This window comes from Polistes fuscatus, unplaced genomic scaffold, assembly GCF_010416935.1.
Source record: "Polistes fuscatus isolate 324 unplaced genomic scaffold, CU_Pfus_HIC Scaffold26, whole genome shotgun sequence".
NCBI lineage: Eukaryota > Metazoa > Arthropoda > Insecta > Hymenoptera > Vespidae > Polistes > Polistes fuscatus.
In genome coordinates, this window is record NW_025113103.1 from 1,061,015 (window position 1) to 1,071,898 (window position 10,884).

At 34.3% G+C, this 10,884-nt stretch overlaps 2 protein-coding genes and 1 long non-coding RNA gene across 3 annotated transcripts; 1 reads left to right on the forward strand and 2 right to left on the reverse strand.

The window, feature by feature from the left end:
• The first annotated feature begins 194 nt into the window (after window positions 1-194).
• LOC122518759 (nuclear transcription factor Y subunit B-4) lies at window positions 195-1,431 on the forward strand. The gene is made up of 2 exons (XM_043637839.1): window positions 195-432; window positions 662-1,431. Exons 1-2 carry the CDS (start codon window positions 318-320, stop codon window positions 1,195-1,197), a joined length of 651 nt encoding a protein of 216 aa, XP_043493774.1. The 5' UTR covers window positions 195-317; the 3' UTR covers window positions 1,198-1,431.
• Window positions 1,420-10,456, reverse strand: LOC122518757. Its single transcript, XM_043637833.1, has 4 exons — window positions 10,332-10,456; window positions 4,530-5,368; window positions 2,384-2,533; window positions 1,420-2,225 (listed from the first exon to the last, which is right to left on the reverse strand). The coding sequence occupies exons 2-4, from the start codon at window positions 5,100-5,102 to the stop codon at window positions 1,734-1,736; spliced, it is 1,215 nt and encodes a 404-aa protein (XP_043493768.1). The 5' UTR covers window positions 5,103-5,368; window positions 10,332-10,456; the 3' UTR covers window positions 1,420-1,733.
• LOC122518760 lies at window positions 3,587-4,150 on the reverse strand. The gene is made up of 2 exons (XR_006304143.1): window positions 3,796-4,150; window positions 3,587-3,618 (listed from the first exon to the last, which is right to left on the reverse strand). It is a non-coding gene; the product is annotated as an uncharacterized LOC122518760 (long non-coding RNA).
• Window positions 10,457-10,884: the final 428 nt, after the last annotated feature.

A 10,884-nucleotide genomic window follows, 5' to 3' on the forward strand; every position in this document is an offset into this window, starting at 1 on the left:
AATATTTCCGAATTATTAGAAATATTTTATAAATCGTCATATTTTAGATTAATATAAACTTTCGGAAACTTAATAAATTTAATAATAATTATATGTAATAATAATGAACGTAAATACAAATATGAAAATTAAACGAAGATTCAACTACTGCGCATGCGTCGAAACTTTCTTCCACGTCGTGAAATGTGTTCTCAGTATTTCTCAGTATTGCAACGTTCATGGTTAAAAGTGACAACAATAACACGAACATCGTCCATGAAGAGGTTAGGAGAACAAAATTTATATATTATTTAAATTAAGTAATAAAATATTAGAGGATGGAAAATAGTGGTGAAAGTGGCGATGATGGTGGACCTTTAGGACCTACAACCTTTTTAGGAGGAAGTGGAGTTTCAGCCTCATACATAGGCGTACAATCGGACGATTTGGAAGGTAGGTTAGTGTTTTATAAGACATAATAATATATCTTACATATTTTAATAACTTTCTATTTAACAAGGTAAAACAATTGTTGAATAACAATTACGATGAGAAAGTATAGAACGAACTGCATTTGATTTAGAAATTTTATGATTAAATCCAACAAAAATGATTTATGAATAATTTAATAATTTCACTATATAGTTTTCATGATTTATCATTTTAATCATTATTGATCCAGAAAATACAGATGATTCCAATCATGGCGGTGGTGACCCTTTACAAGGCAGTGGAGGTGGAAGTGGTAGTGGTCCACTACGAGAACAGGATCGTTTTCTCCCTATAGCTAATGTAGCTAAAATAATGAAACGGGCTATACCTGAAGCAGGAAAAATAGCTAAAGATGCACGCGAATGTGTACAAGAATGTGTATCCGAGTTTATATCGTTTATCACCTCAGAAGCTAGTGACCGGTGTCATATGGAAAAACGAAAAACCATAAACGGGGAAGATATTTTGTTTGCTATGACAAACCTTGGCTTCGATAACTATGTAGAACCGTTAAAAGTTTATCTACAAAAATATAGAGAAGCTACCAAAGGGGATAATCCTTCGGGGACAGGAACAACGACCGGTAATGGGAAAGTAGAATCTCAGGGTACCATATACGAAGATCAATTATTCACTATTGCAACAGATTCCAATGCAACTACCTCAGATACACCTGTAATCTACAGTTACTCCTCTACCGATCAAATGCAATTCCAACTTTCTTGATCAGTGCATTTTAAGTTAGTATTAAATGGAATTTTTTTTATTGCCTTTTGTAGAAGACAATGAAAGACAACAAGTTTTCTTACAAAAGAAAAGAGAAAATCAATCTAATGCCATTAAATCATTAAATATATCATGCATTATTGCATCTTAAGTGAATAGCACATTGACTATTTTAAATGTTCTTTATAAAGAAATAACAATGGAAGGAAATAAATTAAGAGATTTATCAACAAACGTTCGTTTACTTCATCAAACACCGGAAGGGTAGAAAAAACGTAGCCGATCATTTATTATCCTCACTGTGAGCACTAACTTCCATTTAACTAGAATTATCCTTTATGATATATCTTGTGACTTAAGTCAAACCGAATAATATCGAGATATGCTATTTAATATTTTTCTTTTTCTTCCTTTTTTTTTCTTCTTTCTTCCTTTCTTTCTTTCTTTCCTTTCCATATCTTCTTTCCTCTTCTTTGGACAGAATCGGCAGTAGATCGGCATGTAGAATTCGGTAGAAAATGTTTGAAATCATATTTTCATTCAGGTAATTGGGCAGGAGAGAGTAAGAGTTCATGTCCCTTTGCTGACGACGACACTTGGCAAGATGAGTGTGTGGCTGGTTGCTGTGGCACTGGTGATAAAAGCGAGGCTGTCTGCATTGGACCGGATGGACGTGTTTCCGCCTTCTGCTTTTCCTTTTCTTTCTTGTTACGGGACTGCTTACAAAGGCACCAACGGCATTCGCCGCAGCGGCACAGGCAAAGACAAAGCAATACACGAAACAGGCAGCAAAGTAGACCAGCGCACAGTAACGAGGGTCCAATTAATTTCAGCTCAGGACTGAGAAATCCTTTCTCACCGGTACCAACGAACGAAATCACTAGGCCGAGAGCCGTGGCACCAAGCCCGGCATAAAGTACGGTGTTTACTGCTGCATTAACTTCGGCTCTACGACGATTAACGCTACCGCTTATATCATCGTCGTCGTCCTCTCCGCTACTCCCATAACAATAACTGGCATCTCGTATCTGTGATTAAACGAAATTTCATCTTATCAATTAAATCGTTACTAGACAAAAAAAAAGGAAATTTTTCAATGCATTCACATATTGTCCGGTCTATCAAAACAAATGATAAATTATGAATGAAATTAATATGCGTTAGCCTTCAATACGAAACGCGTTACCCTGTTCCTCTTCATCCATCTTCGATGAGCCTCGCATTGTTTCGTTTTGTAGCCATCGCCGCCGCGACACCCATGTGGTAAATTAGGAAATAAAGGAAGAGGGGATGATCTGGTGCATCCCTGCCATGCTACCTTTCCAGCTCCCTGACACTGCAACCATTCCACTTTACGACATTAATTATTCTATTCTAAATGTATATCATAAAAGAGAAGTGGATACAACATTAGGGGGCTGAGGATTTAAGGTTGGTAAATGAATACAACCGATCAAAGGGTATATTCAATCTTAAATCCTTTGCTAGCAGAAGATCATTCGTATTCCTGTTTAAAACACATATATGTATATATATATATATATATTTATTGAACATGAAGTTATGTTTTACGACATTGATCACATGAGAAGATAATTACGTCACACATGGTCTACCAAAAAAAAAGTAAAAATAAAACGGGGGAGGACGCTAACTCGAACGAAAAAAGAAAGAAAAAGAAAAGTTTAAGAAAACGAAAAACGGAAGCGCAGCCGACTTAGGATAATGAATACATAACGAAAGGGAAATAAAAAAAAACAATACGAGAAAATAAATCAAAACGAAATTAAGAGAGAGAGGAAAAAAAAAACATCGTTAATAAAAAATTGTAGCCGCACAGAAACCCCGAGTTAGAAAGTTTCTACCTTAATTATCGCAGATAGGCGGTATCGTGAGTTACCCGAGGATAGATTCTATCGGCGAACGCTTTCCGTTCCGTAGAAATACCTCGTCGATTTAGTAATATCTTACCGTCGTAAGTTGATAAAGTGGACTGGCAAGTGAACCTGATACTTACCCCATAAACGTACGAACGTGGGGGATATCGTGGTAGCGGTGGAATAAGCCTTGTGGCCAAGTTGGTTGGTAAATCTCTAAAGTTCACCACCTTACCCCCCCGTAACCGCTGCTTCTCCCTTCTAATCAATAGAGCAGCCTGCATTCCGCTCATTCACTTGCTTGTTTCATCGATCGTCAAGATCCGGACTGTCTTTTTTTTTCCACTTTCTCGTAGCAGTAGTAATGGTAATAGTAGTAGCAGTAGTATTAGTAGTAGTAGTAGAAGAAGTTGTAATATAAGTTAGTAGGAGTAGTGATAGTGGTAGCACCTTTTTTTAGATTTGAGTGTCACCCTCCTGTGGTTGATTGTGAAAAATCCTTTTCTCCTTCCTTCGAGCGTATTATCGAACAAGTCCCACGCAACTATCATATCCCAATTCCGATCAGTATAATTCAAATTCGTCGTTTAATTCGACGAATATATATATATGTAAATATATAATAGGTATATTTATATATATATATATATATTATATATATATATATATATATATATATATATATATAGATATATATATAATCTAGACAAATTTTCGAGACCCGTTCTGCCTCATAGCATTCGCCGTATCCAAATCCGCTGGTAACGAGACCGCGATAATAAACAAAAGTAAATGCTCTTTTCCTCATTGTTTTTAAATCGTTTTCATCTATCGTCATCTATCCTCTAGATGAAACGCGTTCTACTAATCGCAATCGGGATCGACCAACGAACCTGGATGATCCGACGAACGCCTTACCGCGATATTACGGTAGACGCCACCAGACAGCCGATCGACGGTCTTCTCAAACTCGGGGGGGTGTTGTGCCGACGAGTGGTGCGGTGCGTTAGATAAAAACGAAAAGTATAGATAATAAAGATAGAAAGATAGACAGATACGTACAGATAGTTAGATAGATAGATAGATAGATAGATAGATGGATGACAGACAGAGACAGACAGACAGACAGATAGATAGGTAGATAGATAGATAGATTGCTAAATACAGAGTATAAAGATCAAGAATTAGAAAAAAAAAAAAGATCGGAATAAAAGTGGTGGAATTGGTGATATTTCTAAATATGTATTATGTATATTATACTCCTATATTATTATCGTGCTAAGATAGCTCTAGCGTTTCGAATTGATAGAATAAAAAATAATAGGACAGAGTTAGAGGTAGGGATGGAATAGGGTGAAAGGGGTAAGCGAGGATTCGCTCGGTCGTCCAAGGTAAACTAGGAGGGGGGGGGTCTTCGATAAGAATAGTTAGTAACTCTTGGAGGATTTTACCCACCTGTAGATCCGACGTGGAAGTAGGCGAGATTCTTAGATCGAGGATCGAGGGTGGCGGAAAAGGGAAGCTGTTAGGCTTGCTAGTGGCGTAGGTGACCGAAACTGATGATTCCAGTGAGAGCGGTGGCGGCGATATGGGGAATTGAATGGGCGAGACAGGTGCTAGTTGTTGTTGGTACTTCTCGACTCGTGAAAGCTGTTGTCGATCGATTCCCGTATGGAATTGGGATGATTGTGGTGCTTGTGCTGCGAAGGATGATGGGACAACGTGGTGTTGGTGTTGGTGTTGATGTTGGTGGTGGTGATGGTGGTGTTGATGATGATGGTGGTGGTGGTAGTGGTGGTGGTGCTGATGCTGATGCTGATGCTGATGCTGACGAGCGAACTTGTTCGTCATCAACGCTCCCGTTGCCGATCCTGTTCTCCTCGTTTGCTTCGAAATTATTTTGCCCCTTTCTGCCGTTCCTAATACACTCTCGCCCAGTCTACCACCTTCGGCACCACGTTTGTACAACTGCAAACGTTTCTGCTTCCTCCTATTCGCTATACTCGCACCACCTGCTGCTGCATACATCTTTAGGCGTCCACTTTTGATCGACCTTTTTTTAGGAAATCAGTCTTTGGAATTTGGTATTTTTTTTTTCTGTTCTCTCGACAAATATCACTGGAGAAATTTTTACGAGATATTCCTCTGTTTCTTTTCTTCTTATTATTGGGAACACACTGATATCGTCATCCTCCTCCCGTAGTAGTCTCTTCCCTTCTTATATTCCTGCTCTCTCTCTCTCTCTCCCCCTCCCCCCTCTCTCTCTCTCTCTTTTCTCTCTTTTTCTCCTGTCTCTGTAAAGGCAAGAAATGTGACGGAGCTCCGCCTGCTATTGGCATCCCTCGCGTCTTTTTTTTTTCTTTCTTTTTTTTCTTTTTTATCTACGACTATGTTTTTTTACTACTTCGAGATGAAGCTTCGTTTCTTTTTTTATTTATTTATTTTTGTCTTTTTTTCGTTACTTCTATACTTCGTACTACTCGAAGGATTCGCGGAGACGATTCAAATATAATTGTTTTTACAACTATGACGATTTAACATGCTTTTATCGATATAATCAAAAGAAACTAATTGAATAATTTCCATCCACGAGACTCGGATAGTACGAAGAATATTTTGTAACGCTGTTCATTCTCAAAATCCTTACGTACAACCAAGAAAAATATGTAACATAGAACGAAGCAACGTTATTTCAAATTGTGATTTATTGCTGACGTGTCACGGTATATAAATGTGACTGTAGTATCGCTTAGATCGTTGAAGACCTTTGAAATATTAATAAGAATAATAGTCAAGGGTGAAGTTTCGATTCGTCTTGGTCATACTAAAGAACATGTGTCAACTAAATTACGAACGAATATATTTACGTATGTACGTATTGCATATTACGTTTGATCGTTTATTAAAAGAGAGAGAAACGTGTTTTGATTTTATATTAAAATATTAAATATAATATTTTATATATAATATATTATATAATATAATAATAATAAAAAATAAAATAATAATATATATTATAATAAATAATAATAAAATAATAAAAAATATAATATATAAAATATAATATTTTCATATATTATTAATATTAAAAACATTATTAAATCCCAATTACATCCCAATTATTATATTATTAAAAACATTAAAATATATTATATATATATATTTTATATATTATATTTAATACATTATATATTTAATACATCCCAATTATTATATTATTAAAAACATTAAAATATATATTAAATATATATATTTATATATATATTTAATACATTATATTTTAATACATTATATATATTTAATATATTATATTTTTATATAATAATTATAATTTTATATAATAATTTATATAAATAAATAAAATTTTATATAAATATATAAATAATAATATAATCATTTTATATAAATATTTATATATAATAATTTTTATATATTATTATTTATTTATATATTATATTTTTATAATATAATATATTTTATATTAAAATACGTACATACATATATAAATTAGACAAACTACATGGACAGACACACACAGATAAAAGCAAGCGAGATGCAATTTTTCTTTATTTTTGTTTGTTTTGTTTATACATTCAAGCGAGTTGCTAGGATCAATCTTGTCAATGAATTGATGAATTGATGATATAATTTTTTTAAAATTTTATTTTTTGGTTGTTACTATATGTATTTTGGTATTAAATAGATGAAGATGAAGAAAAGCGAATATTGTGACCCTTGTTTTTTTACATACTCACATATATCTCGTAGTTGGTACAAGTATGATTTGTACCAGGATACCTTGTTGCTAAAGACTAGACCTTCTTCGATAATATATTTCGATATCTAGCTTCTAAGAAGTCATAGATAACTACTGATTAAAACAGGAGGTGTTTGTAAATACTACTTTGCGAAGAACCTATCTAATAATCGACCAATTCGAATGAGAGATAGAAAGAAGCGTTTAGAATTAAATAAGATATATTATTATTATTATTATTATTATTATTATTATTATTATTAATCTCAGACAAGCTGTGTCATCCTAATTTTGAAATCATCTAAGAAAATACCAATGCTACGTGTGTGTATGTGTGTGTGTGTGTGTGTGTCTGCGATCAAAAATCGTGATAGTAATAGGTGGATAGGTGTTAGATAATATTATCGGTGCATAGTGCAATCTAAAAATACTTGCTCCGAGAAAAATAGAATAACGATGTTGCTCGTTTAACTAATACTAAGGGAAACCTCCTAGAAATAATCCTAATTTGTTTGACGAATCTTTGGATAAAATAAAGAAATAATAATAATTATAGAAAAGAAATTGAAATATCGATGATCGATCGTAATTCGATCGGGATGATCTTTTCGAAGTTAGAAGAGAACAAAATTCCGTGATTCCAATAAATCGAATTTTACGAGGCCAAGAGATTCTTGATACGAAAGGACACGCGTCTTGTCATGTAAATGTAAAATCCAAGTACTTTGAAATAAATGTGAAGTTTCGTGAACGGAAAAGAAAAGATCAAGGAAAGATACGAGAATAAGAAAAGTGATTAAAAAAAAAAAAGAAAGAAAAAGAAAATGACGATGTGTCCTTCGGATGTCGTATACCATGCCGGGAAGTGCACGCCATCGACCTCGTTCGAATGGCTGCGTAAGATTCTCGACTGCCAGCTCATTGTCAGCCTTTTTTTCCCCGATACGTCGGGAACGACCTCGCAGCATCGATTTAAACGACACGATTTGCTATATACATTACGAATTCTTTAAACAAAAAATTTTATAAAAAGTTTAAATATAAATTTAATTTTAAAAAAATTATTAAATTAATTATTAAATTAATTTAAAAAAAAAAAGAAGAATACGAAAAATATTAAGAACTCGATGCAAATGTTTAATCTCAAATAAATATTAATTGTGGACAATTTTTAAAAATATATATATATATATATATATATATATTAAAATTGTATTTTTCTAAGTATCTATGTATGTGCACTTCTACGAAAAAACTAAAGCGATAGATAATTTAACAAATGACAATAAGAGAAGAAACAGGGATGACAGTAACAAATCGAACGAAATCAAATTTCTTCTTCGAGATAAAAGGAGAGAAAGAAAGAAAGAGAGAGAGAGAGAGAGAGAGAGATTATCGGTCATCGTTGCAAGAAACTTTATTATAGGAAACTTTTCGTTCGACACATGCCACGATGCGTGCTTCTTCAGTACAGAACGAGAAAAATGAATAGAATGGAAAGCTCTGGTGACGTAAGAAAGTTGAAAGGAGGTTGGTGAGCTTTAAAAAGGGGGTCGGAAGGGGATGAAATAGAAAAGAGAGAGAAAGAAAGAGAAGAAAGAGAGAGAGAGAGAGAGAGAGATTAGGTTTTGGCACCACGAGTATTCGAGTAAGTATAATATATGCAAGTAAGCTACGAAAGCGAGGTGAATTAGAAATGAAAAATTCAAATAATAATATATTAAAGAATAATAGTGTTGGTCGTGTAAAAGAGCAATAAGATAGTAGTAGTAGTAGTGGTAGTGGTGGTAATTGTGAGGGGGGGTAAATACGAACAAGTTCGTGGAAGAAGAAACGAGACGAAAAGAGAAAACTACTATAAAGGTTTTTTGTTCCGGTGAGAGTCGCGTGAAAAGAAAATCAAAGGCTGACTGGTGGCCCTTGGCTTTGATATTATTATTATTATTCTTATTCTTTTTTTTTCTTTTTTTTTTTTCTTTGTCGCCCTCCTTTGTTCTCAGCACACACATATTCTATACACATCTATTCTTAAATCCTCTCCCTTTTCCACCCCCTTTTACTTTTACTCCTTTCTATCAGCACTTTCTATCACTCTCTCTCTCTCTCTCTCTCTCACTCTCTCTCTCTCTTATCTTTTCTTCGTAATTTTTCTTTATAGATTTTTAGAGAAATAAAGGTTTTCCGATAAAGAAAAAGAGAGTCAGATCAGAACAATGATAAAACGAAGTTGACGAATAAACGATGACAATGACGACGACACAACGATGACAACACAACAACGACGAAGACGACGACGACGATGACGACGACAACGACGACGAAGATGACGATGACGATGACGATGACGATGACGACAACGAGGCACATAGAAGGCTATTGCTCTCAATATTCTTTTTCCTTTTCTTTCATTCGCACTAACATGGACATGTATGCGCATGTAGATGTATATATATATATTATTAATAATATAATAATAATATAATATATATATAATATATAATATATATTATATTAATATTATTTTTAATATATATTATATTAAATTAAATATAAATTATATAAAAAATATATAATATTATTAATTAATATCATATTATATATAATATATATATTATTAATTAATATCATATTACGTATATATATATATATAAAATATATATATTATTAATTAATATTATATTATATATATAAACTACGACAAAGAGAGCATCGACGGCGATGGAGGCTGCAATGGCAACAGCAACAGCAAAGCGGGTTTTAAATTCAGCCAGCAACACCGAAAGATTATTGCGCGTACCGACGGCTCGCGATAAAACGAAAGATAGAAAGAGAGAGAGAGAGAGAAAGAAAATGACATAAAAAATCTTATATACCAATCCTCTCTTTTTCTCTTTTTCTCCTAACATTCTTACAAATTCTATCACCCTTACCCTTTCTTTCTTTCTTTCTGTCTCTCTCTCTTCCTATTTCTTTATTTCTACCTTTTTTCTCTTTCTCTCTCTTTCTATTTTTCTCTTTCACACACTCTCTCTCTCTCTCTTTCTCTTTTTCTTTCTTTCTCTCTTTTTCTATTTCCTTTCTTTTTCTATTTCTCTCTCTCTCCCTCTCTGTCTGTCCTCTTTTAATATTATCCAGAGTTTCCTTATTTTATTTCCGAGAGATGTCACACTTGATTCACAGGGGTGGACCGACAGTAGTAAAGATCAACGACGAACGCGACATATTCACGGGTCACGCACGTGGTCACTCTGCTGGAAAAAAACACGCACACATATAAAGATAAAGAAAGAGAGAGAGAGGGAGAGACACAGAGAGAGAGAAAAAAAGGGAAGAATAATACACACATCGCAGAGAAAAATATGTAATTGGGCCGGTCGAAAATATCGGGCGCATATTTAACGAACGATAAAAAGTGTGAGGAGAGAGAGAAAGAGAGCGAGCTAGCCAAAAAAAGAGAGAGAGAGAGAGAGTGTAAAATGATTAAAGAGAGAAACACGTACGAATTTCGAGGATTAAAGTTTTTCTCTTCCAGCACGTTTTATGTATCACGTAGATCGTTTTTATATATAATATATACACATACATATATACACAAATATATATATGTTTTTAATTGAATTTGTATTTTTCTCGATTTAAAAAAAAGAAAAAGAAAATAGAACTGTATAACGTTAACGATGACGACGATGACGACGATGACGACGATTATTACTACTACAACGACGACGACGACGACGACGACGACAAAGACGACAATAAAGACGAAGACGACGAGGAGAGAGAGAAAGAGAGAGAGAGAGATAAACTCTTCTTCCTTTCTATCTCTTCATCGCGTATACGAGCTTGCGACGAACGCGCTCGTTTCCCCAACCGAACAAAACCACCCCGTCGACTGGCGGGTAAACTCGAGCGCAAGCAGGTGCGCACCCCGTCGTCGTTCCTCTTTTACCCTCTCTCTCTCTCTTTCTCTCTCTCTCTGTCTCTGTTTCCCTCTCACTTTCTCTCTTTTTCTTCTTCTCTTTCTCTCCCTTTCTTTCTCACACACGTATGCTT

What these genes read in the sequence shown, in the direction of transcription:
- LOC122518757 (XM_043637833.1), bottom strand. Translation starts at nt 5,102, where the DNA reads ATGTATGCAGCAGCAGGTGGTGCGAGTATAGCGAATAGGAGGAAGCAG. An exon ending in CTTCCACGTCGGATCTACAG is followed by an intron (nt 2,534 to 4,529) that starts GTGGGTAAAATC and finishes GAATGGTTGCAG; the next exon opens with TGTCAGGGAGCTGGAAAGGT. An exon ending in GATGGATGAAGAGGAACAGG is followed by an intron (nt 2,226 to 2,383) that starts GTAACGCGTTTC and finishes GTTTAATCACAG; the next exon opens with ATACGAGATGCCAGTTATTG.
- LOC122518759 (XM_043637839.1), top strand. Translation starts at nt 318, where the DNA reads ATGGAAAATAGTGGTGAAAGTGGCGATGATGGTGGACCTTTAGGACCT. An exon ending in ACAATCGGACGATTTGGAAG is followed by an intron (nt 433 to 661) that starts GTAGGTTAGTGT and finishes TTATTGATCCAG; the next exon opens with AAAATACAGATGATTCCAAT.